The sequence below is a fragment of the Panicum virgatum genome, chromosome 5K (assembly GCF_016808335.1).
Source record: "Panicum virgatum strain AP13 chromosome 5K, P.virgatum_v5, whole genome shotgun sequence".
Classification (NCBI taxonomy): Eukaryota; Viridiplantae; Streptophyta; class Magnoliopsida; order Poales; family Poaceae; genus Panicum; species Panicum virgatum.
The window spans coordinates 44548557-44576407 of record NC_053140.1 but is presented as its reverse complement, the minus strand read 5'-3'; the positions used below and the strand labels follow the sequence as shown (position 1 = coordinate 44576407).

The 27851-nt window shown below is 47.0% G+C and overlaps 3 protein-coding genes and 1 pseudogene across 4 annotated transcripts; 3 read left to right on the top strand and 1 right to left on the bottom strand.

Annotated features, from left to right (window-relative positions):
* Positions 1 to 146: 146 nt before the first annotated feature.
* On the top strand, positions 147 to 6187 carry LOC120707670 (LEAF RUST 10 DISEASE-RESISTANCE LOCUS RECEPTOR-LIKE PROTEIN KINASE-like 1.2). The gene is made up of 5 exons (XM_039992629.1): positions 147 to 1903; positions 4158 to 4190; positions 4473 to 4751; positions 4860 to 5310; positions 5430 to 6187. The coding sequence occupies exons 1-5, from the start codon at positions 991 to 993 to the stop codon at positions 5881 to 5883; spliced, it is 2130 nt and encodes a 709-aa protein (XP_039848563.1). The 5' UTR covers positions 147 to 990; the 3' UTR covers positions 5884 to 6187.
* Positions 6188 to 6223: 36 nt separating this feature from the next.
* LOC120707672 (alpha/beta hydrolase domain-containing protein 17C-like) lies at positions 6224 to 9991 on the bottom strand. Its single transcript, XM_039992630.1, has 5 exons — positions 9323 to 9991; positions 7946 to 7982; positions 7602 to 7838; positions 7470 to 7517; positions 6224 to 7093 (listed from the first exon to the last, which is right to left on the bottom strand). The coding sequence occupies exons 1-5, from the start codon at positions 9697 to 9699 to the stop codon at positions 6695 to 6697; spliced, it is 1098 nt and encodes a 365-aa protein (XP_039848564.1). The 5' UTR covers positions 9700 to 9991; the 3' UTR covers positions 6224 to 6694.
* Positions 9992 to 14237: 4246 nt separating this feature from the next.
* LOC120707669 lies at positions 14238 to 17870 on the top strand. 2 transcript variants are annotated; one of them, XM_039992628.1, is made up of 5 exons: positions 14238 to 14466; positions 15652 to 15712; positions 15783 to 15901; positions 16536 to 16585; positions 17296 to 17870. In XM_039992628.1, the coding sequence occupies exons 1-5, from the start codon at positions 14290 to 14292 to the stop codon at positions 17336 to 17338; spliced, it is 450 nt and encodes a 149-aa protein (XP_039848562.1). In that variant the 5' UTR covers positions 14238 to 14289; the 3' UTR covers positions 17339 to 17870. The 2 variants fall into 2 exon arrangements, with proteins under 2 accessions (XP_039848562.1, XP_039848561.1); XM_039992627.1 differs by having other exon boundaries at positions 14264 to 14466; positions 17279 to 17870.
* An 8396-nt stretch (positions 17871 to 26266) lies between these two features.
* On the top strand, positions 26267 to 27585 carry LOC120707668 (annotated as a pseudogene).
* Positions 27586 to 27851: the final 266 nt, after the last annotated feature.

Here is a 27851-nt window from a genome sequence, read left to right as displayed (position 1 = left end):
GTGTGAGCAGTGCGAGAAATCGAAGGGGCAGTGCGGCTACAACCAGACCGGGGGATTCATGGCCTGCTTGTGCTCCGGCGGCCATGTCAGCGCTGCTAACAATTGCACCGCCGATTCTTCCGGTAAGCCTCTCGAAGCTCTTGTGCTGGTTTTCCAAATTGCAGCCGGGATTACTGCCTGTTTTGCTCCAAATTCTTCGTTCCGTCCCTTTTTTTTTCCTTTATCTAAATCGTTGCCTTTTTAAATCTCTGATGATGAAGAGATTGTTCATTTTCTCAAGCGTAGCACGGAAACTTGGTTAGCATAGGCGCGCTAGTGTGACTTTGACCGAGTCGGATGGCACGTTTTCTTCCGAGCCGGGACCACCGTTAGTTGGGTTGGGTCTTTATTTTTATTATGGGCCTCCGTATTGCTAGCTTTTTTTATACTTTTTCTTATGGGCCTCCGTATTGTTAGTGGGCTGCTAGGACGCAGCACGTTATATATTTTCTAACACATGAATGAGAGCCATTGCCATTCCACAAGAAAATCAGGCCTTCTGGACTTCCTGGAAAGGATCAAAGGTCAGGCGCATCTTTCCTTTGACGCCAATTAAAAGGAAAGACTCTTTCAAAAAAAATCAATAATAATAAAAAAAGTATCGCTAGCCGGCTCTCGAGTCGCCACCGGGAAAGGGACATGAGGGCACGTCTGGTCAGGTAGCGAGGCGACTCTTGCAGAGCGGCGCGGTAGGCTGGCAACGTCGCCGACTCGCGAGTCTGCCCCGCATCAGCCACCGTGTGCCGCCCGTATGCCCTCGCCTCTCGTCAGCGTCGGCCACCCAACTTTCACCGATACACGCACCGGCACGGCTCCCTGCGGTTGCCGTTGCCCAAGCGAGAAGTTCAAAAGATTGCTTGCTTAAAACCGGAGCCGGCCAGCCCGCCCGGCCGCCAACCAAACCGCGCGCGCGCTAGAAGCCATTGTGTTGCCAAGCCCCTGCCAATTGCCATGCCTTCTTCCCTCCGCCACCATGGCCGCCGCCCCGGCCTGCTCGTGCTTCTCCTGCTCGCCTCCTCCTTGGCCCCTTCCCGCGGCAACGACGACGCCTACGCCGCCTCCGCGTGCCGGTGGCGGCCGTACCCCTGCGGCGGCGTGAACATCAGCTACCCGTTCTACCTCGCCGGCGACACCGGGGCGGTCCCGGGCCGGGACGGCGAGTCCTACTGCGGGTACCCGGGTCTCGCCGTCACCTGCGACGGCGTCGGCAGCGGCAGCCGGGCCGTCCTGAAGCTCGGCGGCGACAGCTACGCCGTCTCGGGGATCGACTACGCGAACCTGACCGTCTCGCTCGCCTACGCCGACTCCGCGGCCAGCGACGGTGGCTGCCCGAGCGTGGACCACAACGTGACCATCCCGCCGGACGTCCGGCTGTTCCTCCCCATCTCCGCCGTAGACTACCTCTTCTTCTTCGCCAACTGCTCCTTCGGGCACCCCGACGCCGAGGCCGACCCCGCGCCTCCCAAGCCCAAACCTCCCAAGCCGCCGACCATCAAGCCCATCACCTGCGGCGGCGCCGACAAAGCGCCCGGCGGCGGCCTGTCGTTCGTGCTCCCGAGCGGCGCTGTGCCTCCCGGCGACTGGTCCAGCGCGTGCGCGCGGATCTTCGAGGTGCCCGTGCTCAGGGGCGCCGCGCCGCGCGACGCGCAGGACCCCAAGTGGAGGAGCGACGGGTACGGCAAGGCGCTCAGCGCGGGGTTCCTGCTGGGCTGGGACCGGAGCTCCGGGGAGTGCGGCCGGTGCGAGCAGTCCGACGGCAAGTGCGGGTTCAGCCGCGCCGGCGAGTTCCTGGGCTGCATCTGCGCCAATGGCCGCGTGGGCGACGGCGGCTGCAGTAAGACACTTGCTGACTCTTCCTCACTAGGTACGTACCCTGAGGCAGCCATGCTTTCGTCGTCCAAACTCCAGACCGCCAAAAATCTTCTGAACTGGTACTAGTCATTAGTTAACCACCACGCTCTAACTATGGTTGCTTGGAGAGATCAACTTTGCTTGCATGCCATGTCGCTGGTGGTAACTAAGCCATGAATTCCTGCACGCAAGAGCTTTTCCTTCCTGGACGGAGAAGGGAGAAAGCACCGGGACTTTGGGAGAAATATCAGGGTGTGAAACGAACCGGAGCTTAAAGCGCGCCAGTCCAAGCAGTCCGGGGTCTCTGCTCGCTAACCCGTCCTCGTTCGACGGAGACGTTTCTTAAGGCTTTGAAAAGAATTGCTCGATCGGACGGGGCAACGGCACCACCGCCTTCGCGCTTGTTTCTTGGTGGCTGTCGCCGGCGGGGCTGTTGGAGTTGTTGGGACGGGTCGGGCTCCAAAGATTTTATCCAGGGGCTCCTTTGGGTTCGGCCTCCGTCGGTGTCAGCACGATCGCGTGGAGAGGAAAAATTGGTTGGAATTCGCTTGGGCTTTGTTGATCCGTCTCTGCCTAGTGCCTACCTTCCGTACCCCTTATCTGTCTCCATCCAGTGCCCTGGTTGCCTGCCCACTGCTCTACCTGCTTCCTGCAGCACCAAGTTATCAGTACGCGACTATTCGAATAAACTTCATCAGTATCAATGGTCACAGTCCTTGGCACGGCCATTTGAATTCTTGCCACTCTGGTAATGTAGGAGTACTAGTTGTGATCACTCCTCTCGCTGATACGCTGTAGAATGTAGACACTGTTGCTGATTGAGTCCTCCGGCGTTTCCCGGCAAGAGCTAACTGCTGGATTAATGCTCACGCGTCGACGCTTCCCCGGCAAGAACTTAACTGCAGAATTAATGGGCACGCGTCGGATGAGCGATCTAGGCCCACCTGTCGATGTAGGGAGCACGGCAGAAGTTGACGCGCACTAGCTTAGTCTTGTTAATATTCAGAGGTGGACGTCTCATCTCGCTTTCTGGCTAACTGAAAACCGCGATTCAGTCTTTGGTGGTTGCCTGTATCGCTGGTGCTCACATTAGCTGGGCCCGCCGAGGCCTGAGACAGTAACACTAAAGCTTGTATTGGTTACTGAATGTTCTGTGGGATCATTAAACTTTGGACTTCGGACCACTAAGTAGGAAATCACTAAGTCTGTGTTAATGTTTCTAAGTTCAAGTATTATTGTGTTCTTCAGACAAGTTTAAATGGTAGTAGTACTAACTTTTACGGCTCAGATTTCTTTGTTCAAGACTTTGAGAGATTCTTTCTTTAGGTAAGCTGAGGCTTTTCAGACATTTCTTATCTTTGATTTGGAAGGGCTTTAACTGCTCTGACGTCATATTAAGATGTTTTGTTATCATTTGTCGGAAAGCTTAAGCATATGTCAGGTGCCTGTCTTGACCAGATATTTGTTGCCTGCCTTTATTAGCTTTCAGTTTTCTTTTCTGATGCCGACCTCCTACCTATAGTTCTGTCCTGACCAATATTATTGCAAGGGACTTTGTGATTTATGACTTATACAAAGACCAAATTTTTTTTTTTTGATGCAAAGACCAAGCTATTGAAGACAGGCAAAACGATTAATTACCTCTACAAGTTTTTCCTATGTTCTAGCATTTTTTTTCAAGTTATATGATTCACCATATCTTCGTAAAGAGGAGAAAGTTGCGTCAACAAAATCGAAAGAGAGGACAGAGTCACAGAGAGGAACATACAGATTCCTCAAATTGCAGGAGTTGCTTATCTGGTCAAAAAGCACACTGAACTTGTTTTACATTTTTGCCAAAGTTACCAGACTTTGGACCTCATCCCTCGCGCTACTTACAAAAGAGATTGTGCGTCGAAGTTTCAATGGAAGAAGGAAACATGCAAACAGCAACCGCAAAGGCACTTTTGCTGCTGCTTGCTTCTTCCGACCTGCACATGAAAGACTTTGTACATATGAAAGACCATCACATCACACTATTCAGCTGAAGTTCTAACATACGTACCTGATCAATTTAATGAAAACAGCCACCCAAATTTCTCTGTCTGCGCTTAATTTTCTGAAATTGTTTTTGCTTGCATGAGTTTCTTTTTCTTTTGTACTTTGTGAAAACATCGCCTAATCATTTGGAGTAGAATGTAACATTTTTGTACTTTATGTTTTGGAATCAGTTTAATCTTGTTCAGATAAAAAAATTTCTAATATTGTGTTTTTGTCCTTGCCTACAGGAAGGTCAAATAGGAAACACGGAGTGATTATTGGTGAGCACTTTCCCACCATTTTGCCGAAACTCTGTTCTTCTGAATGTCTATCGGTATAAAGCTAACTGTTCCCTGACCACAGAAAATATGCTATATTACATTTTACAAAAATACATCCATGAGAATTTTCAGAAACTAGTATACCAAAGCGGTATGCTGGTTTCTGTTCAAAATTCATGAAGAAATAACAGAACTGATTGCTCGCACGGTTGATCAGGAAAATGCGTTCCTTGTTACAGCTTAGCTCCCACAAAATGAAGTGTTAACTTGCGTAACTTCCAGGCGTCTCGGCTGCTGCTGGTCTCGCCGTGCTTGCTGCTGCCGCAATTTTGTTCATCGTGCGCAAGAGGAAGAAGAAGAACGTGATCAACTCGTCCTCGAAGCTCCTCAAGTACAGCGGCTCTGGCGGGACCCCGCATTCCCGGGTCGGCGACATGGAGTCCGGCAGCATCGAGGACCCGCCGACGCACCTCTTCACCTACGAGGAGCTCGAGGAGGCCACCAGTTCCTTCGATGAGCACCGAGAGCTCGGTGATGGCGGCTTCGGCACCGTCTACAAAGGTAGAGTTGCTCGATCTCCTAAATCCTAAGCCATGCCGTCGCCTCTGGATTTGCAGTGCCAATTGGCATGGTGTTCAATTCCAATTGTTCTCGACCTGTGCTGCTCAGGGTACCTCAAGGACGGGCGCGTGGTGGCGGTGAAGCGGCTGTACAACAACAGCTACCGGCGCGTGGAGCAGTTCCAGAACGAGGCGGTCATCCTGTCCGGGCTGCGCCACCCGAACCTGGTCATGTTCTACGGCTGCACGCCCAGCACGAGCCGCGAGCTCCTCCTGGTGTACGAGTTCGTGGCCAACGGCACGGTCGCCGACCACCTGCACGGGCACCGCGCCCCGGAGCGCGCGCTCTCGTGGCCGCTCCGCCTCAGCGTCGCCATCGAGGCCGCCGCGGCGCTCAACTACCTCCACGCCATCGAGCCCCCCGTCGTGCACCGCGACGTCAAGACCACCAACATCCTCCTCGACGCCGACTTCCACGTCAAGGTCGCCGACTTCGGCCTCTCCCGCCTCTTCCCCCTCGACGTCACGCACGTCTCCACCGCGCCCCAGGGCACGCCAGGGTACGCCCAAAAACCTTCTCATCGTGTTGTTGTGTTGCCCTAGCCAAAGCTCCTCGATCTTGATTTCAACACGTGATGGAATTGGTGATATGTGTTCTTGCACACGTGGCATCGATCAGGTACGTGGATCCAGAGTACCACCAGTGCTACCAGCTGACGGACAAGAGCGACGTGTACAGCTTCGGGGTGGTGCTGGTGGAGCTCATCTCGTCCAAGCCCGCCGTGGACATCACCCGGCACCGCAACGAGATCAACCTGGCCGGCATGGCCATCAGCAAGATCCAGAACTGCCACCTCGAGCAGCTGGTGGACCTCGACCTGGGCTACGAGGCCGACCCAGCGACGAAGAAGATGATGACCATGGTCGCCGAGCTGGCCTTCCGCTGCCTGCAGCAGAACGGCGAGATGCGCCCGCCGATGAAGGAGGTGCTCGAGGTGCTCAGGAGCATCCAGGGCGAGTGCCGGGCGGCGGAGAAGGACGGGGACAAGCCCAAGGACGGGGCCTTCTCCCCCACCACGGTTCACGCTCCGTGGGACAGCCGGGCCACGACGCCCAACACCAGCAGGGATTAGATTAGTGCTCGAGATTTATCTGTGTTTGTTGCCGCTGCTGCATAGAGATGCGCTTGATGTGTGGCATGCCAGATTACCTGTCCCTTTGGCTTTCAGGGCTCGTAGTTCCTGGTGTTGTAGATATTTGTTTTGTTGGCACCGTCAGAACAGAGGGAATGTACATATATAAAAGAGTGGTGAATGGCACTTATAAAGTACTGGACATATATCATATGTGACTAGGCGGACCCCTTTTTATTTCTCTTCTTTTTTTTTCTTGTTCTTTTTTTTGGAAAAAAAATGGATTGACATGACCTGTTGATAACTGTGGTGTGCTTAATCTGCCGTTGCACAAGTCAGGTTGCCATGATATGTACTGCATTACTGAATAATCCATACAAGAAGTAGATTGGCGCACAGGGTAAGCTCACAAGGATCCACCATACATGATGCACGTGAACCTTATACTGGTGTCTGGTGCAGCCAGAACAGACAATTGTGCTCGTGATTCTGTTAAATGTTTGTATTGGTCCCTCGTGATTACAGACAATAATGGTACACTTTTACATGACGGAAGCCCTAATCGGTGCTGCAAAACAGGTCGACGGTGTAAGTGTTAAATTAACTGAGGAACTACTGGTTTCGCGTAGTAGCTCTCTGATGGATAATGATTGTAGCTTCCTGATTCCCTTCCTTATTTCACAGCTCTTTTCTCTCCACCGCAGGAAAGCTGAAGCCATTCCTTGCGATATCATGTAATACAGTTGCTTGATTCCCATACCATAGTATTCAGGCACAGCTCCACAATTTGCGCCGGAGATCACATCATACATCACCAGACCAAGCATCGCCTCCTCCTGAACTTGTCGATATCATCTGAGCTCATCCGTGGTTTCTCAGGAACATCCACTGTTTTAGATTTCCCGACTCGGCTATCCAGGCTCTTCCGCGAGATCTGTGAGCACTTTGCAGCCTCCTTGGGTTTTTCCGAGCATGCAGCCTCCTTTGCTTTAGTGGTAGTGTCATCATTGGCTGTTATCTCTTGCGGGTCAGGTTTGGGCAATTTTTTGTTAAGGCTTGACACAAACTTCTTCAAGTGCCTAATGTAATCAGGATACAGCTCGAGGTTGCAGTGGCCACCACCACTTAACCACAGTGGTGAATATTTCACTTTGCAATGCTCCCATAGCTGTTTTCCATGGGAGCAGTCGACAACATCGTCTGATGTACCCTAGTATAAGAATAATCAGGTTATGAAAAATCAGAGCAGCATTCTTAAGAAGCAACAATGATACTAGATAACAATGATGAATCATGACTGTTTCAAGTTGCCAGTTCTTAGTTCTTAGGCCTCTACAACTTTGACATATATGGCTATTCATTTTTAAATGTTCCGTACTTGGCTTGCTGAGTGATGCATATTACTCACGAATATTCTACATTGCACACCTTACTACAGATGAGGAATCACCTATTGACAGGATCAATATACTGTTGTATCATATCCACAGTTAATTCCATCAAGGATCCAATGTAACTACTGATTACTAGTGAAAATGAGAGAGAGAGAGAGAGAGAGAGAGAGAGAAGGAAATAGTAAAACTCACATGAATAACAAGCACTGGGCAATTTACCAAGCCAATCTTATCAATGTTCTACAGAAAGGAGAGAAAAAAGATATCAATTATTTAGCAACCAGTTAAACCTTAGATCAATGGAAATAGAAGAACCAGATATACCTTGTAAATGTCGAACCAAAATGTCCGTTTGACTGGATACAGTACTCTTAGTCCAGATAAAATGGGACTGTGCAAAACCACAGCTCGCAAGTTTGGCAATCGTGAAGCAAGATCAATGGTCGGACCACTTCCAACAGACTGACCATATAAGATTATATCCTCATCTGCGACACCATATTTTTCCTTGAGGCAGTTGTATGCTGCTTCAATGTCTGCATATGTATTACACTCAGTGGGCTGTTCCATGGAAGAATAAACTGTATATTAAGATACGGTTAGGGAGAAGATTAGATTGCTAGGTAAGTTACTGATGAAGCAACCAACATAAAAGAACAGAAAAATACCTTCCCTGTAGATCTCCCATAACCAGAATAATCATATCTGCAGTAACATGTAAGTCTGTTAAAAATCACTTTCAGAAAGAAAAAAAAATCTGCTCCTAGCTTCAACTGCTCTTTTGGGTAGGGAACTAACTTTGACAAAAAATTATGCATCAGTTTGGATGAGAAGCCTCTTTAGCACTGGAATTATGGATTATGGAAATTTGGAAAATGGAAAGTGGTAGATATTGTTCCAAACAAAGGATAACACATAAAACAGGCACTCCAAAATGCTGCGATTCAGTTAAGCTAATCATATTTCCTTGGGATGGACAAGTAAGCAAATGCTGGATATGCTTTGCAGGATTTGTGACGCTTCTGATGAGGATGGTAAGTATGCTGTTCAGCAATAGAGTTATAATAACAAAACGTGATTTAATGTCTGTCTGACATTATAGAATAATGTCATGGAATGAAATTTTCTTTCAGGAATCACAAAGCCAATGTCCACATCCTACAATAGGCTGAGAAATAAAAGAGAGATTCCTTGGAATCTAAAATATGATGCACATCTCCATGCATAACCCAATCCACAAGACAGACCCACTAATCATGCCTCGGAGTGCAAGTCACCATCTCATCAGCATCCAAAAAGTTCATAGTGTAAAATCCAAGATACATCCACAAAATACATTATCTTGCTTTTCTGGCACACCTACAAAGTCGGTACAGTCCCTTGCTTAAAGGAGATAGCTTGGCATTATTACACCTGAATATAAGTTACACACTTCTCTTCTTTTCGTTTTATGTGAAATAGATCTCTCTTTTATGAACCGAAAAATATCACACCAATTACTCTGGTACTCAGTACTCTCAAGCCCATACCTATTGCTTCCATTGGAACAGAATCTAGAAATAATAAATGCATGCTTCATTTTGCTCAAAACCTCAAAATCAATGCACTAAATGCAAGCGTCTCCTTAAAATCGAAATTCAAAATCAAGTGAATTTAGGGGGAGAACAGCATAGAGAAGTTAGAGGGGAAGTTAGTTGTTTGCTACTATAATACAGGTCGATTCTCACAGCGCTTAACCAAAATGGTTCGGTGATCCAATCCTATTTCCTATCAATCATTCAATTTCACGACAAATTGGCTGTTGCTGCAATAGGGTCCCAAAATTAGAGCAAATCACATCGCTTTGTCTAATCGAAGCAACCGGCCAAAAGATACTATAAACCACACCACATCCAACAATAAATGCACGCCAGAAATCGACCGCGCCCACCTTTCCCAAAACCCTCCCCTAAGTTTCCCCCAACGGAAAAACCCCTCAAGCTCGCAGCCCAATCCAGCAAAATTGGCAATCGCACGAACTGAAGTGGCGGGGGCGGAGCATTTACCCGAAGAGATTGACACGGAGGCGTCGGCTGAGCTCGACGAAGAGCCCGTACATCTGGCCAAGGTCGGCGGCGTTGCCGTGGGAGTAGAGCATGGTGGCGGAGGCCCTCGCGTGGCGCACGTAGACCCCCACGATCTCGTTCCCGCGGCGCGTGCGGAGGCGCACCACCTCCGAGCCGTCCTCCTCGGCGGCCGCGGCGGAGGACGAGTCCCCGCCAGCGCCGCCGCCGTCCCGCCTCCGGCGGCGCCCGGGGGCGCGGGAGATCTCCGGGATGGCGAGGCGGCCGGTGGCGGCGTCGGCGACGACGACGGTGTAGGACGGCGGCGTGGGCGGGAAGAAGGCGAAGCGCGCGGCGATGGTGGACGTCACGCCGCCCATGTCTCTCTCTCTCTCCCCGGCGGGTCAAAGGGGCGGGCGGTCTGTGGTCAGCTGCTGCTGCTCCGCCGCCTCGTGGCGCGCGGAGGCATGCGGCGCGATGCGAGCAGGGTTTGGATCGGAGGGTTCGGTGGTGGTGCGAGACTGCGAGCGGGGAGAGGGAGAGAGAGAGAGGAGGTGGGAGCTCACTTCTGCGAGCTTTTTCCCCCCTTCCTCCTCTCCTGTTTTTCTATGGGGGTCGGGGGCGTTGCTTTGCTTTCGGTTGCGGCTGGACGCTTGGCTGGATCGCCGATTTACCGAGGGGAGCGAAAGCGGTTGGCCTCACCCGGACAGGAATGTCGCGGATCGGCTGAGGCGAGCGGCCGCCATGGCCGATGCTGCGGTGGTGGTGGTTCCTTGCCTTGCCTCGTGGGAACTGGTGGCGACGGTACTTCGCCACGCCAGTTGAACTGTACTATGGTTGGTAGGTTGGTGCGTGACTTTCCATCGGGTTTTAAATGTCCTTCAGGTAGCGGTATTAGGAAGTTTGTTAGAAAATTTTGACTTTGCAATCACGTGCTCGCTAAAGTAAATTTTTGTCCTCGCGATAAAGGGCAGAGTAGTAATTTGTTTCACCGGTTCTACTTTTTCTACCTATGTTTATGATGTGCTCCGTTGTAACTTGATTTTCTTGGGGCTACAGTGATAATGGCATATGTTGAAAATGTAAGTTTAGAAGACAAGCAACCGATTAGCATGAATGATTACGAGTCATTGTTGTGGCGCCGGAAAATGTAAAAAAAATAGAAAAAATGCATTCAAAGTTGTATTTTTGAAGTCATGAGATGAGACAAATACATGTGGTTCTCCACAGGTCATCTTTTTTTTCAAAAGAAAAGTAAATGGATATGATGAGAAGTGATCTTACAAATAATTAACTTTAAGAAAAACATGCGTGAGGGATGGTTGCTTTCCTTTTGTGGATAGGACTTAAGAGGAAAGATAAGAGGTGGAAGAAAGCTATGGTTTCAGTGCTGGTCTTGAAAAAGTTTCTGGGCTTCTCTTTTAGATTCCTTACCACTTGTATTTGCATTTATCTGTTGATGTTAATTTAGCTTATATTCACAAAACCAAGCATCTTCATGATGTGTATCGTGGACCATACATTATGATGTCTATGTACTCATGTGTTTGTCTTACACTTGATGAAGATGTGCCATGCAAAAGCAAAAGTTATACACCTAACTATTGAAGTAACATAACAGGGAACCAATTTATGGAAAAAGAAATAATCAGTCGACACCACTTATGGCCAAGAAAAGAAATAGATTTCAGGCAGCAAATGATAGGGTAATGTTCGGACTTAAATTGTACTAGAGATATCCATGATTAGATGACGTTTATAGATTTCTTTTTGTTCATCAAGTGTGTATTACTCCCTCTATTTTTATTTACATATTGTTTAAAGATTTCTTTGTGTTCATCAAGTGTGTATTACTCATATACCTGATACTATCTTTTCTATAAAAAAAATACTCCCAATACAGTAGTCGTATTAGAACAAGATTAATGGGAGACTGTAAAAGTATATCTCTCAATAATCCAAGAAATGGTATTGGGACATCCCAATAACATCTTATTGGAAAGTATTTATTGAGGAACTGCTAGAGATCTCTCAATAATCCAAGAAATGGTATTGGGACATCCCAATAACATCTTATTGGAAAGTATTTATTGAGGAACTGCTAGAGATGCTCTTTAAGTAGAAAATGATGTACTACCACTGTCCTAGAATAGCTAACTTTAGGTTTTGTTCAAGTCAAATCTTTTAAATTTTGATTGTATATGGTAAAAAAAAGATTGATAACATAAAGTTCATATCAGTTTATTCATAATGAAACCAACTATACAACATGTCACATTTTTTATCTAAGAGTAATTATTTTTAAAGATATTATTGGTTAGAGAGATGAAAATATTTGACTTTAACCAAGTTAAAAAGTTATTATATTTTGAGATGGAGGTAGTATGAAATTAATAGAAATGTAGTGGGTAGGTCTAACAATTTATTGATGCTAGCATTTGAGGCTATATAATGTCATATAAAAATAAACCGAGGGAGCAACTTTTAGACCGTGTCTAGCTCCATACCAAATTTAGATGATCTTAGCCCTTCCAATAAATTAGGATAAATCTTAGCAATCCCGATTCCCATCGATGAATCCACACATACTCCCTCCACATAGGATTTAAATGTCGTTTTGAACAAGGTTTAAGTCAAACATTGGGAATATAAATCACGGATAACTTTTAAGTTATTGAGTTTGAAAAAGTAAAAATTATATGAATAGATTTATCTTAAAAAAACACTTTCATAAAAATATACATATATCACTTTTCAACAAATATTTTTATAAAAATAAGCGGTCAAAATTGTACTTTGAAGACCGTGTCACTGTCCTAAACATCATGAGTTTTTTTGTCTACAGCACACCACCAAAACGTGATTTTGTGAGCAGCACATCCCACTCTTCAAATTAGTCTGGAACACACCGCGAAAACACAAATTTGTATGCAGCACATCCTTCCTATTAAAAATTATATTTTCTAACTGGATAGGAGATAGGGAACAGTAAAAAGATTAAAGTGCCCTTGCTGCGGGTTCCACATGTCATCTCCCTCTCCATCCTCCCTCCCTCCCCTTCCGCCTCGCCATGGCGGCCTCCCGCGGCCACCTCGCCACCACCACCGCTGCTGCTGCGCACATGGAGGCCACCGTCTTGCTGGGCTTGCTGGGCTCCACGCGGGCGCGTGCGCGACGGCCGGCGCAGTCGTCGTGGGCACCGGGCGGAGGCGTGGCGCGGTGGCCGGCAATGGGGGAGGGAGGAGGCCCCTTGCAGCTCCAGAGAAGCCTCGGGGAGGGGGAGGGGGCGGAGGGAGTAGGGGACTGGCGCGCGAGGAAGAGAGGGAGGAGGGCTCGCCGGCGCCTGGATCCGGCGAGGGAGGAGGAAGGAGGGCTCGCCGCCATCGCCGGCACCTTCAACCCCGCACTGCTCCGCCTTGGCACCACCTCCGGGTCTGAGCTCGAGGTCGCCGCTGTCGCTCCGTCTCGGCGCGGCCGGCCTTGCGCCATCCCGCCGCGAGGGGGCGCGGGCCTCTAGCGCCACCAGCGCTGCGCCTCGCCAGAGCAGAGGAGCTCGAGGAGCTCGCGGCTTGCCGGCCACCGCGCCACGCCTCCGCTCGGTGCCGCGGACGCGGAAGGGGCGGCCACGGGAGGCCGCCATGGCGTGGCGGAAGGGGGGAGGGAGGATGGAGAGGGAGATGACATGTGGGACCCGCACCAAGGGCACTTTAGTTCTTTCACCGTTCCCTCTCTCTTATCCAGTTAAAAAATATAATTTTTAATAGGAAGGATGTGCTGCATATAAATTTGTGTTTTCACGGTGTGTTCCAGACTAATTTGAAGAGTGAGATGTGCTGCCCATAAAATCACATTTTGGTGGTGTGCTATAGACAAAAAAAAACTTAAATACAATCTATTATATGGAGGGAGTACACACACCGAATCATGGCTACGGAAAGCGCCTTCCGTTTCCCATGGTAAAATTCCAGGTGGCCACAGACGCAGCCCACGAGAGCTCACGGCGCAAAGGATGCAGGAATCCAAGTGTCCGCGTTACACCGGCCTAGCTGCCCGAGCTGAGCTGCGGATAGGTGTTAGCAGGAGGGAGCTTTCCTCGCGTCGCGCCCGTTTTTCCTCGCGAGCTCAGCTCCGATCGTTCACTGGAGAGCAACAGGAGATTTGGCGCCATCAATCACGCCGTGGTGGGGCCGTACAGGAGACCAGGCCAGGGGATAAACTCGTCAGTTTGACCGGCGAGCTTGGCCCGGGAGGAGGAGGAGGAAAGCAAGCGGCCAAGCACAGCAGCCCGGCCGCCGGCCGGGATCGATGGATCTACCCCTACCAGAGCACCAGGCCAAGCCCCACACACACACAGCTGATCGCCCCGTCACATGTTCCCTGTCATCTTGCAATCACCGCCGATGGGCTCCGATCAGAGAGGGTTTCTCCCGCTGTTCCTACGTTCTCCCTTCCAGTCGTGGTTGCTTCGCTGCTCCGGACACGGCGACCCGCAGGATGCAGCCTGTGTATAGTGGCCTAACTGGGGCTACGGACTAGGGAGGCGGAGCTGTTTGCAAAGCATCATCGCGGGCGCGTGTGGAAATCTGGTTCATACGCGTGGCGTTCTGGACGTCCTCTCTCCATACGGTTTGGAATGTCAAACAAATGAGAGATGGAAGACTTTGACGGTTTGACCTCGTGGAAGGATTCGTTGTGGAAACGTGCGGTGTTGATCTACTCCTACGCTGCTGTTCCGTGCACGAGAGCGCGCCCCTGTTTATAATGGGGGTAATTATAAATAAAAGCTAAAAATGATTTATAAAAAAGCAAAAAAAAAGAAGAAGAGGAGGAGGAGGCGGTTCTGTCAATGGAACTCTTCACGGGCCCGGTCGCACCAGGTTTCTCGGCCTTGGGCAACCCAGCAACAGGCCACTAAGCCCAACCCACCTGCTCTCTCTCTCTCTCTCTCTCTCTCTCTCTCTCTCGGGGCGATGGAGGCCGCGACCGCGAGCAGCAAGCAGGAGACGGGGAGGAGCGGAGGCGCAGGAGATGGCGGCGACGGCGGCGGCGAGGCGAAGAGGAAGGAGGAGGCGCTCGCATCCAGCAGGCTCCTCGACCCGGGATTCAAGCCCTCCAAGCTGTCGCAGGACCGGCTCGACAAGTTCAAGGTGCGCGTCTTGCACTGCATTTCTCCGAACCTTCGATGTCGATCCTTTGCTGCTCTCGATCCACACATGGGGATGGTTGTTTTATTCCAGATTTTAGTTTTCGTAGAGATCGTGTGTGTCAGCAGGAAGCCTAATTCGAGGTAGTCTATGGAGGATGAGCTTATTAGGGCGGGGAAGAATGGTCTCGCTTCTTAGTTTTGGACGTACAAATGAACGCGTTCGAGATTCTGTAGGGTTGCCGGCCGATGATACGTTTGTGTTGCTATTGTTGAATAATCCACTAAACTCTAGTTCAGTTGAATTCTGAGTTTTGGACCGTAGCCCCTATGCTGGAGAGTTTGGCAGTGTATGCTACCATGGTTCGCTATTAGTTGGGAAACATGTCCAGTTGGGCCTGTTTGGGTAAGGGGTGATTAGATCTAAATCCTTACGATTTGGTTCAAATTTGAATTGAATAGCAAAAGCTCTAGCACGCAAACAGGACCCTGGTGTCTTTGTAATTATGGAAAACCGATCAATCTTAAGAGTTAAGTCTGCATTTTTTGCGTGAAGCATCTGCAGCCAAAGGAGCAAAAGTTTGAGTTGGGAGGTTTTATAACTTCCAACTACTTTGAAGAGTTCAGATAGAAGAACATAGGAACGAAATGATTATATTCTTTGAGAAACATAGGGGTAATTATTTTTATTAATTCAAAGTTGCTTCGTAGAAGAACAGCTGGTGCTAGTTTTACGTAAAAGCACATTGAATCCATCAAATCAAACAAGACACCGAACTGACAGAGCACATCTAGTCTTCCTTTTGTCCCCCTAGCCTTATAGAAGTCTTGATTGGAAGTCCTATCACATTGTAGACTCTGGGTTGGTACATGGAAGAATATATTGCAATCCTTATCTTATCAGGGCTAGAGACCATAGAGTGGATGTGATAAAAGGTTCCATGGTTTATGTTTTGTCTTCTTTTATCAGTCAAACCAAAGTCTTCAGCCCATTGATGTCAATCAGTTTAAAGAGATACATCAAATGCTTAAGTTGAATTTGCGAATCTCTAGGACCTCAGACCTAAAGTACAAATATTCAGAAATGTAAAATGTGTTTGACATTATGATTCTCTTTCATAATTTCTTGGCATATTTGATCTTTTTCTTTTGAACTGACCAAGTCAATTACTTAATTTTATGGATGCAGGAATTGCACAAGAAACGGTTACAGATAACTGAAAAGCCAAAGCATAAAAGAAAACCGAAAGGTACCTGTCTTTCATGCACACCCTCTTGTTTAAGCATACAACTCACTAACCAGACGTTCTAATGCTTAAGGAACAACTGGGAGAAGTACCAAAGTAAACAACGATTATAAATTCCCTGACAAGGATGAATCTGCTGATAGTTCTCCAAGAGATGTACACCATTCATCGTCAGTTACAATAATCCAAGAGGTATGCCTGGTCATACTAACTGCTGGGCACTAATTTCGACTTAAATTCTGTAAACAATTCTTTTGCTAGAATCTTTCAACAATAATAAATAAGCAGCCAAAAAAAACAGTAATGAAGATATGAAGATCTTTTTAAGTTAGTATCTTATTTCATCAACCCCAGTTATCTTTAGATTGATCTTAGGTATTGAAAGTATTTCCAAGTAAGGCAACAAACTTTGGAAGTTTTAGCCATTGTTATGGCGAAACAAAAACTGTTTCCATAGTGTTTTTGACAGGTATATCACACACTGAGTCACTGATAATTGCCATTTTAATGGAAATTGAACAATGAACTAAATAGTAAAGTAACTTAGTGCTTTAGTTTACTTTTTACGTAAAAGCTTCAAATGCTAAAAGTCTAACAATCAAAGTGCATCAAGTGATTGCCCAATGTTCTCTTCATGTCAGGTACTCAGATATTTATGAACTTAATCTGAAAAATTGCTAACAGATCCTTTGTCCATTACTCCATTCTCAATAATATTATTTTGACTACAGTGCAGATATCATTAGAACTCATCTTACTTTAATTATACCCTACAGTTGTGATTTCATTCAATAATCATGATAGTTTTACTACCATATATTTACAGGATCCTGCATCAGCCATGGCCTCAAGGAACAAAAGGAAACTACATTGGGGGTATGTTTTCATTATTGTATCATACTGTGTATTAAAATCTACCTGTCGCACCCTTATGTTACTCTTAACTTGTTTAGTATTCAGTCGTAACTCCATTGTTTCGCTTTTCATTATTCAAAAGATTTGTTTGATTTGCACAATTCCTTTTAGTAATGGAAACCTTTTTTTAAAAAAAAAACTCTAATAGTGCTGCTCCATGTTTCGTTGTTCAAAAAGAAAAGTCCACTTTTACTTGTCAACTCACAATTCCTTTTAGTAATGGAAACCTTGTTTTTCAAGAAAAAAACTCTAATAGTGCTGCTCCACGTTTCATTGTTCAAAAAAGAAAAGACCGCTTTACTTGTCAACTTTGATATGTGGGCAGACTAGGCACACAGATTTGAGGCTGCAATTTTGTAATACATAAAGTCTTTGCTGCTAACCTTAAGCTTTCTATCAACTGTCTGTTGAGCATGAGCTATCTTCACTATTAAGAAATCAACGGAATTTGAACCGTGAGAAAGTAAGGTTTAAAGCAGGATTATCATAGTTCTGATGGAATGTGAGTTGGTAGCAGTCTATCATGGTGTGACATTGTTGTGACCACATTTCTGAAATGGTGTTGTGCTAGTTTGTTTATCCCTTTTCACTTCTTGTGAGAAGAATCGATGGTCTTTGGTCTTTGGCGCTTGTCTCATCTCTCATCTGTCCTAGACTTCTATCTATTCCAGACTTGATATTAAAGAACGATGGGAAAGGAAGGCAAACATGTGAATATCTGAAGATCTAACAGCAAAGGCATATCCAGCTGCATTCAACTGAAAGCTGAAGGGCAAAAGAAAAATGGCAGGCCGTTTCTACGGACCATCAGGTTGCTGGTCAGGTTCATGTGTCTGTCAGCAGGCAGAACACTGGAGGCCTGGAGCGCAAAGAAAAATTCCAGAGCTGAGCAGGAAGTTAGCATCAGATTTTCTTGGTTTTGTCTGATATTCTCTCCAGATGCCTGGCTAGACTTTGCTCTGTTGTACCGTCTGATTAGCTTTCAAGTGCCAGCCAGGATAGTGTTTGCACGTTCACTTCCTGCGGTACGTTTGTTTTATGTTTGTCGCTTTCACTTGTTTATCGCTTTCACTTCCTGTGAGAAGCATTGATGGTACAAGACAACAGAGGCCCACGTTCAGGATCTGTGCAACCTTTGCAAGGCCTAGCAGGCTAGTGTTGATTTGGGCCTTTTCCCTTGCAACTATTAAGTTTATCACAAATGTTGAGTATGATTTGATAGCATAATTGCATAAAGGATTATCGATGGCTTGGTGCGGTGGCTTGTTTGTTAAAATGAAGTAGGTGAAGGCAAACGTGGAATAATAAATTATCGATGGTCGGCATGGATCGGCATCCAGATCGCCGCCCGGTTTCGGTCCGTTTGGGATGGTTTATGAATATCTCAGGGATGATGGCTGTATATCCAATATCTTTTTTTTTTCTGAGGACCTATATATATAATATCTTAGGGATGTTGGCTATATAGATTATCCTAGGGATGCTTTCCGTTCGTACTATGATCCCCGGTCAACGCAAAAATATATGTAGTACCTGTACTTGCAGCCATATGCAAGCTTGCCAACGAACTTTTGGCGTCATCGAGTTCTGTAAAATGTTTATTTAATAAAGTATAAAGATTCTATTAAACACTGCACGTTTGATAAAGAATGGAGCATTGCACGTGTCATGAGAGAGCGCCCGGAGAGATCCACGCGACGAGCCGGAGCGAACCGATGGGTGGCGTGAAGTCGATCGGAAGCTGCCATCAGAAACCGTGGGCTCGACGCTTGCCGCTGATACCATTTGCAGTTCCCAGTAATAGCAGTTGTATTACAAACTAAGCAAATACTCCCTCCATTCTCTATTGATATTAGCGTCTGCTCCGGTTGTCCAATCCGTGAGCTACTCCAGAGTTACTGGCCCTTTCATCAGTTCTCCGATTTGTATACGATCCCTCCCGTTGCTGTCTGTCTCAGTCGTGAGTCACGACGGCCGCCTGTATACGTCGCCTGGTCTGACTGAAACCGTGAGCCAAGTTTTTTTAAAAAAAAAACCGTGAGCCAAGCAACGCATCAGAGGAGAATTGAAGCGAGGTTTATTTGGCACGTAGAGCCAGCCACGTACCGACGTACGCGCGGCTGAGCGCAGGCCATGTCCGGCGGTGGCACGTACGTGGCCGCCCCGGCAGCCCGGCTACAATACAAGCCTACTGCTATGCACGACGTCTGCGGCGCAGGCCATGGAGATTGCCGGCCACGAGGACAGGGGGAGACGGCGTCCGCGTGTTGCGATCGGTTGCCGCCCTCATCGATCACCCGACGAGATCACTGACCGCGCTTCTGGGATGCACATGCACGCCAGGAATGCGAGTGTGCACTGTGCAGCTAGGGAGCGCCGGAGCGGTGGCCGGCGGCCGGGTTCGAGCAATGACTCCCGATCTCGAACAAAGGACGAGACGACGTGCGTGGATATACCGGCCGGTATCCGCGTGAGGCGTGACCGAGCGGAGCGATTTGTTGATTGATTCGGCTACGGGGTCCACGGGGATCACCGTGCACCGACGACAGATCGAGGGCAGTCCTAATCCAGACTCTATCATGGAGTCTAAGCCTCCTATTTATTGTGTTTTGCTGATGTGGCAGTATATTTATAAAAGAGAGAGGGAGAGAAATCAAGACTCCAAGTCTTATTTAGACTCTAAGTCTTCACGCAAATCAAAAATGAATGTGAGAGAAACAAGTGAGTTATATAAACCAAAGTAACACATTTTACATTGAAAAATATAGTTTTTTGTGAAAAAATTTTTGAGGCTTAGATTATATGAATGGAGTGTGTATTGGAACTGCGACGCAGCCTCATTGTTTCGAGTGAGGAGAGGACAGGAGTCCAACTCAACCCATGACCGCAAAATTCAATGCGCAGCCCAACGAGAACTCGTCACCGCATCGATTGTCCGGCCTGTTCGTAGCCTAGTAGGTAGTATAAGTATAGTACTGCGCCCATCGCGGCATCGCCTTGCCCTTCATGTATCCACCGTAGTATCATTATTAGTGAATAGCGATATGGAAAAACCGATGATTCATATTGAAGTTTGAACGGTTTGTACGAAAAAATTGGTTTGTACTTTATATGTTCCCGTCATCCAAAGCGCGCGCATGGTTGCTGCAAAGTAAGAAAAAAAGAGGTGATGCGGAAAGTTAAAAGAGGATAAAAGACGTAATAATAGCAACAAATAAACCTCTGATTCCATCTATCCATCGGCTGGTTGGCTGCCAGGGTGATGTTTAGAGGGTTTCGGTTTGCGGTCATAGGATAGGTTGGGATTTCGTCCGGGGAGAGGAGGATTTTCAAGCGGCTGATGATACTAGACAGAACAAGGAGGTCACCTGCCTGAGTATGGTGGCAGTCAATGGGCAGGACACTGAAGGCGCAACCCGCTACGTGGAGGAGCAGCGTCGGAGTGGGGCTTGTGTGGCAATGCGAGTCCCCAATAGTCACGAGGAGTGACACTTGCTCGGTAGGGTTAATATGATGGTCGGCAATGGTTTGAAAGATACCAGAGACCGCAAACAGACAAGTTGGAAGAAAAGTTAGTGTGGTTGTATGTGTTTGTGGTGGGGGGAGCGGGGAGGTGCACAACTAGAATTAATCATGACATGCTGCAAATAGGCACTGTAAAGACGATGCACAATCAAACGTGGACGACAATAGAGAGAATTGCCTGTGTGCTGAGAGGGAGAGGGATGATGAATGGGATTAGATGGGCTCTTGATTTGCAAAACCTAAATCAGGAGGGACGACTTTTGTTGTCCCTTCATATATATTATTATTCACGGATTTGTTATGACCGTAAAAAATTGAGTTCCAAGCTAAAATGAAAGATCGGCATGCAAAGCAGGTTGCTTTGTTTTCACCGATTAGCAGAGCGCCCCGTTTAGGATAGCGATTAGCCTGTACCTAAACAGCTAAACTAATAATTATAGCAGTTGAGATGGACCTATCAACTCCTATATAACCGGCCGCATATGGTACTTTATTACTTCAATATTAGGTTGTTCTGATAATCTACCAAGAGAAAGAAAATAACCCGGAGTGGTCAGTTTGTAAGAACAGACTCCTCGCTCCTCCGAAGAATCTGTGTAATGTTATTATGTCACAGACATGTTTAGAAAAAGAGAGCGGCCTTAATTAGTTTAGGCGCGGAGAGGGAAAAAAAAAGGAAAGTGGTTTAGATTATAAAGAATACTGGCAACCAAATAACAATGATGAGATAAGCAATTAGGTATCTATAACACATTAATTACTACTGGACTTTCATCATAGTCTAGCCTAACTTAAGCACACGGTCCTAAAAAAGGCTCATGCACGGCCGGAAAATCATCTGAACCCTAATAAATGATCGATACAAAACAAGTCGCTTTAAGTGGAGATATTTTCCAATCTTTTAAATGGAGGAGCGATACCATCATTTGGGCACAATGTTAACATAGTTCCGCATCATCTTTAATTAGGACCAGCTGATTACAAATGCGTATGGAATCTTATGGAATGAACCACAACTTATACACAGGAAAACAAACTAATGGATTGTTTTTTGGAGGCTCGGAATGTAGATAGCTATAGTTGGCAAGCAACTTGGAAGAGATAACCCCACATTTTTGTAATTAAAAATACTATGCATCAAAGCATGTATTCTTCGCACCACAAGATATATTATGCTCGATTACCAACAAAAAATATATTTGTCAATTTATGAGTTTTTATCATCTTTTATTTTCAACAGAAATTTTCCGTATTATTAGAAGTTAACACCAATTCATAGCTTAGTGTTTCAGTTCATTTGTTTAGTTCCAAGGAGTTGGACTAAAATTTTCTGTATTAGAAGTTGACACAATTTTAACACTATACTAGTGGACATACATGTTTTGCAGCCATGTGTTTTAAAAAAAAAACTTAGTAAACAAACATTTGCATTAAAAGAGATAGTAACAACAATTTATATTTATAGTAAAGATGTACATGCTGTAATTTAAAAAAAATCAGTGAACAAAAATTTTAGATCATCAAAGCTAATAGCCTAATAAGAAAACTATCAAAATAAAAAAATAATACTAGTGTATTATGTGTAAAAAATAATTATATTTTAGCCATATTACCTATCATTAAAAGAAAAAAGAAAAACACATGTATCGATTGTGCACGTGCTTAGCGAGAAATATAGTGAATACCATGTACTGCAATGGTCACAATAAAACAGAAGCTACAGCAAAAGCATTTGCCGCCCCCATTTACTGGCACTTGCTAGATTTGTAAATCGGTGTTGGGAGTACTCTAAATCTTGTTATCAATGTCTCTTCCATGTATCAGTCTCAGAGTTAAACCTAATCAGGCAGAGGGGGGCAACAAGAAGGCTACTTCTACTCCTGGATTGGTCGCTGGGGACTTCGGTGGTTGGAACTTGGAGCTTGCCGGTCGTCGAGCAGTTTATTGGGTGCGGTACGTCGACATCGGAGGCTCGGTGGGGTCCACCGCTCCGCTTCCGCCGGGGCAGGCTGCTGTGACTGGGAGGTGGGCCCGGGGGCGTGTGGTCCGTCGCGGCGCGGGTACGGGCGAGCTCGTGATCCGCCCGTGCCGGGCCCGTCTCGCCACGTGCCTGCCCCCGCCTGGCCTCGGCAGGGCTCCTGTTTCCTGGGGGCGAAGGCGATATTGCCACGCACCGGCGCGGAATTGCACACGCGGGAACGGCGTGAGGGGAGCGATGACGTGGCTGGCAGGTGCTGGCGTGGATCCCTGGGGCCCGATTTTGCCACGCCGGCATTGTGTTGGACATGAGGAATGGTCAGGGCAGCTTTAGGGCCTGTTTGGTTGCCTACATCAGCACTCAGCCAAGCTCTACGCGTGCAAGAGCAGATGTTTGTTTGGTTTGCGTGTCTGTCGGACCTAGCTCCGCGCGTGCAAGATTCCCCTCGTAGCCAGGCTCTGCAGAAAGAGAAACGCAGAAATCGGCCGTATCTACCGGGCCTGTCTCACTTGGTGCAAGTGAGCTTGAATCCTTGCACGGTTCGTGAGATAGAGATACATGGACGCGATGAACCAAACAACAGCTGCTACTGGCCTGGCTGAAATGACTCAGGTAACCAAACAAGGTGTTGTCGCATGCACACGGTCTGGGCAAAGCTGGCCTGGCTGACTCCGTGCGAGCCTGGCTCCGCTAAGCAACGAACCAAACAGGCCCTAGTGTATGATTTGTAGAAATGTGCTAGAGTTTGGAGCCTGGCTCCGCTAAGCAACGAACCAAACAGGCCCTAGTGTATGATTTGTAGAAATGTGCTAGAGTTTGATTTCAGAGGCTAAACTTTAGTCTATGTCGCATAAAAGAGAATTTTAGTATTTAGAAGTATTAAATAAATATTAATTATAAAACTAACTGCAGAACTCTAGGACTAAACTGCGCGACGAATCTAATGAGGTATACTAATTTATAATTAGCGGATGGTACTGTAGCACAACTGTAGCAAATTATGAATTAATTAGGCTCATTAGATTCGTCCGTGAATTAGCACTCAGCTGTCAAAAAAATTTTATAAACAAATTTTATTTAATACTCTAAAATAGTAAGATTCCTTTCGATGTGACAGAAACTTAAAAAAAAGTTCCAGTAACCAAACAACACTTAACTCATCTCATTTCACTCCAACATTTAGTAGTTTTTAGCACCATGCTGTGGGACCCATATTAGCAATGAAAATATTTATCCAATAATTTACTGGACACGTGGTAGCAGTTGAGAGGGAGCCAAAAAAAGTCGATTTAACAATTGAATTGACATGTCAGCTTTATATCGTATAGCTGCGGTGCAAAACTCAGCTCCCGGTGCCTCGAAGTGCTAGTCTAGCACCATCTATCCAATGTATTGCACCTGCATTTGCACCGGCTTAGCAAGCACGCTGGAGCTGCCCTAGCACTTTCCCAGCCACAAGCTTCAGCGTACTTCTCCCCCATCCCGTCTCTCTCTCTCCCTCCGTGTGTGTATTTATAAATCATTTTAAAATTTATATCCAATTAAAGCATTTTTGGGACATTAGTAATCAATCCGAGAGCTCCAAAAGATAGTATGGGTTAATCAAGGAGTAATTGTGGCATGTATTAGCACCAAAGGCCGACTAGCATTGAATCCAAAACAGGAGTGGTCCTAGGGACATGATATACTCGATATATTCAGGGATATCCTTTTTAAATTATCACAAAATTTCTAGAAGTGCTTATATTTAGGGATAAGGGAGTAGAAATCTATGTGCAATAATATTTGCTTGTAGGCTGGGAATAATACATAAAAGAGCATCGTTTTTTTTTACATTTTGTTCCTGGACATACGGGAACAGTAATACACCGAGCCAAGTTGTGTTTGAAAAATAAAAAAAGATCCAGACTTCCTAAGCCTTCGCTAAATCTTGAAAGCAGCATGATACATGTTAGACCAGCTAATTGGCAGCCGTGGCAAACTCTGTTGTTTGGATCCATTTTGTGTACGAGCATTTGGTGCACCTAACATTTACAGGTGTAAAGTTTGCGTTCCAACTTCTAATAATACTCTATGCGATCCTCACTCAGGGACAGCAAAAGTTACAATTTTGTTCTGGAGTTATTGGAGCAGTAATACCCGTTTCTGGTTGTCAGCTAGCAACGGCATGAGTCACCATGAAACGGACCGCCCCTAGGCGGCGATTTGTTTAAGAAGGCCCGCGCACGCATGGACGCGACAAAATGACGCTGGGCCTGCCTGAATATCTTCAATTTTTAAACTCTTTGCTACGCCTGACTTGTCGATCGTTAGATTAGATTTTGCAGCTCTGTCTGGCCCACTGGCGGAACTTACCTCTAATTTCAGAAGAATGAGGGGGCCATCTTTTTGCTACAGTAATAAACAGTGTCCGTTTTACTATTCATGCAGCGGAGTTTTTCATGCCCCAATGAAGCTCCGCTATTGGTCTGGCCGTGACCATGACATTACAATGGTTCACCTTTTTTTTTTTTTTGCTTCCTTCGTTTGGTTTCAGGTTTCAGAAAGTCAAACGTTCGACGGAGAGCCAGCGGCGCAGTCCTGCAGAATATTATACCAAGAAATTTGCTGAAACTAATACAATGGTATACTAGTCGAGATGACGTGGCAGTTGCATTGTTGGAAGGTGCCGAAGCATTACAGTCCAAACTGTTTGTGCCTTAATTGCAAAAAAAAAAAACTAGAGCTCTTCAGATTATGTTCCTTTCTTTCTAGTTTCTACCTCTACATGATCTTGTATGGAACGGTTGGTAAAAAGAAGCAGCAGAAAGACGGGGTGTTCTCGGCAACCGTATGATGGATTGCTGGATGGAAAGGGTACCCTTTTGTTTTGACTAGCAAGTGCGAACTGCCTCCCACTCCCCTGGACATATCCGGAAGCAAGATGGGCTCGTCGGCGCACACTCGGATCCTACTACCTTCTGTCGTGCCACGGCCGGAACCAGCTCTTCAGATTTTTTTTTTGTTACGTGCCTAAAATGCTTTGTAACACGAGGATCGAATTTGTCGATTCCAATTAAGACACTATGGTAGTATGGTGTCAATGCTAGTAGCCAAGCAAGCCATGCCAGCCAATCCTAAAATGGCTTAAACTTTTTATTAATCTTGTGACAGATATGACAGCTATAGCCTACGGAGTATACATTTCCATGTAGGCTGTTAGCTGGGTAGTACCAAATAAAATAATAAATCTAGGTCTAAGAAGATCATATTCCCTTTGCCCTTGTAATAATTCAAGTAAATTATATATATATATAGTGTTATGGTATAATACACCTGGGTGCATTTTTTAAATGGCACCCACCCTCTCAGTTTGCAACTACTGTGACTGTTCTAGTTGCAATTGGATTGTGTCCAATTGCAACAGTTCGCGTCCAGTTGCAACCGGGTCAGTCCGAGTTGCAACCAAATTTGTTCGAGTTGCAACCGGTTTGTGTTCAGTTGCAATTAGTTCCGTCTAGTTGCAGTTGGTCTATTCTTCTTGTTGCAATTGATGTAGTCTCTCAGTTGCAATTGCAGGGTATAAGTGCATTTTGTACACAGAATGCACCTTGTTGCAATGTTCACTAACTAGACTTGCAACTAGATTGTAACTAGTTGAAACCAGTAGCAATTGTGCAAAAACAAGGTTCTAAGTGGTCGCAACTAGTGCTAACTACGCTACAGCCAAGTTGTAATTGTAATGTAGCTATGATAGCAACTCATAGTATCGTGATGTTGTAATTACATACTTGAAAAAAAAGTTCATCAAATATAGTCTTCATGGATCTCGTTTTGTTAAGCATATTTTTTCCAACAACCTGATGCAAATAGATCTGAAATCGGAGCTACGGTTTAAGAGATATTGTATTTTTTTATCCAAATCAATAAAAGATTCTCTCCATGTGGCTTTCTGGTGGGTGGCGGTATTAAGCTGTGGTTGGTTGGCGAGTCCGGCGGAGGGTCTGTGCATTTGCTATAGCAAATGCACCTTGTTGCATTTTAGTCTCGTGTGGTTGGTTGGCGAGTCCGGCGGAGGGTCTGTGCATTTGCTAGCAAATGCAGCTTGTTGCATTTTAGTCTCGTATATATATTCACACACACTTGCATTAGCACAAGAACACTTGAAACGAATAGTTAAGTAGTTTACAGGAGCCAATAAATTTTCACGTCGTCTATGATTAAAGAGCTCTTTTACAATGCTTGGAAATACTTCCAAACACTTTCTAATACCTTCCCACGCCTACTCATAATATTATTTTTAATTAATTTTAATTATTGAAGGGTAGAACAGTAATTCATCTTCTCCTCTGCTGACGCCGCCATCAACATCACCCGCGTCCTCGCCGACGCGCGCGCCATCAACGTCGCCGTTGCGTCCATGCTGGAGGCGTCCGGCGTGGCAGGCAAGTTCGAGGCCGACGAGCACCGCGCGGGGATCACGGTGTTCGCCCCCACAGACGACGCCTTCGCGGGGCTCCCCGCCGGCGACTGCCTACAGTTCCTCCCCGCCGAGCGCAAGGCCGTGATGCTCCGCTTCCACGTGCTCCACTCATACTGCCCGATGGGGGTCCTGGAATCGATCATGAACGCCATCAGCCCACGCTCGCCACCGAGTTCAGGGATGCCAGCCGCTTCACCTTCAACATCACCTGCGCCAACGGCTCCGTCTCCATCGACACCGGCGTCGGGCAGGAAACCATCACGTGGACCGCCTCGACCAGAACCGCGTCGCTGTCTCCAAGGTGCTGCTCCCCAAGGAGATGTTTGCCCGCAGCGAGAGCCCCGGCGGCGTCGACTCCTCCATTGCCGCTGCCACGGCCTCCTCGTCCTCGACCCTGCAGGCCGCGACAGCCCCAAAGGGCGTCGAGAGCGCGCAGATGCCACCCAGGAGAGCTCAGCGGCCGCCGCGGGGGAGATGCACAGGACAGAACACGGCGGCGGCCACGGACGAGCCATGCAGGCCGGAGATCGGCCGCCGACGCTCCACGGATGAGCCGCGCGGGCCAGAGCTCGGCCTCCGACGCTCCACGGGCGTGCTGGAGCTTGACCGACGCGGAGGAGCTGCACAGGCCGCAGCTCGGCCGCCGCACCACGGGCGAGGCACGCCGCCGCCACGAGAGAGCCGCGTGGGACAGTGCTCGCCGCCGCCGTGTCGTGAGGAGAAGCTCGACCACGGCGGAGGAGCTTTGGAGGCGTTGGGATTTAGTACCCTTGATTAAGAAAACTAACTACGAAAAAGGAATGCCACAAATTCCTAATTCTCTTAATTTTGGAGGCGTTACAGCATATATGGGCCCACCGATCATAGACATATTTAACGCCTCCCGATGTCTTCTCATTGACGCCTCTCAACGTCTTCCCTCATTTTGGGTCCACTAATCATAGACATATGAAACGTCTCCCAACACCTCCCCAAGCACTATAAAAATATTCATGATTAAAACATGCACGATGGGAGTCGCCGGTGGCGCACGCCGCAGGGGCAGCAGCACGCAGCCGCGCGCCGCCCACATTCCGGCGAGCGTTGATGACACTCTGTATTATTGCTCTCTCGAAGCGCCTTTTGGGACGTCCGTGGAGGCCGCAACCGCATTCCATCCGACGCTGTCTCCTCATCTGATATCTCCTCCGGCCTCTTTTTGATTCTTGGCAAGATTTGTGCCACAGGGAAATGCCGGCTTGCCTTGCTCAATCTCCAAACGG

Excerpts from the sequence above, each read along its gene's own strand:
- LOC120707670 (XM_039992629.1), top strand. The coding sequence starts at position 991 with ATGCCTTCTTCCCTCCGCCACCATGGCCGCCGCCCCGGCCTGCTCGTG. Across the intron at positions 4,752-4,859 it reads CTTCGGCACCGTCTACAAAG|GGTACCTCAAGGACGGGCGC; the intron begins GTAGAGTTGCTC and ends TGTGCTGCTCAG. Across the intron at positions 5,311-5,429 it reads GCGCCCCAGGGCACGCCAGG|GTACGTGGATCCAGAGTACC; the intron begins GTACGCCCAAAA and ends GGCATCGATCAG.
- LOC120707672 (XM_039992630.1), bottom strand. The coding sequence starts at position 9,699 with ATGGGCGGCGTGACGTCCACCATCGCCGCGCGCTTCGCCTTCTTCCCG. Across the intron at positions 7,518-7,601 it reads TTTGGTTCGACATTTACAAG|AACATTGATAAGATTGGCTT; the intron begins GTATATCTGGTT and ends TCCTTTCTGTAG. Across the intron at positions 7,094-7,469 it reads GCCCAGTGCTTGTTATTCAT|GGTACATCAGACGATGTTGT; the intron begins GTGAGTTTTACT and ends TTCTTATACTAG.
- LOC120707669 (XM_039992627.1), top strand. The coding sequence starts at position 14,290 with ATGGAGGCCGCGACCGCGAGCAGCAAGCAGGAGACGGGGAGGAGCGGA. Across the intron at positions 15,713-15,782 it reads GCATAAAAGAAAACCGAAAG|GAACAACTGGGAGAAGTACC; the intron begins GTACCTGTCTTT and ends CTAATGCTTAAG. Across the intron at positions 16,586-17,278 it reads AAAAGGAAACTACATTGGGG|ACTTCTATCTATTCCAGACT; the intron begins GTATGTTTTCAT and ends CATCTGTCCTAG.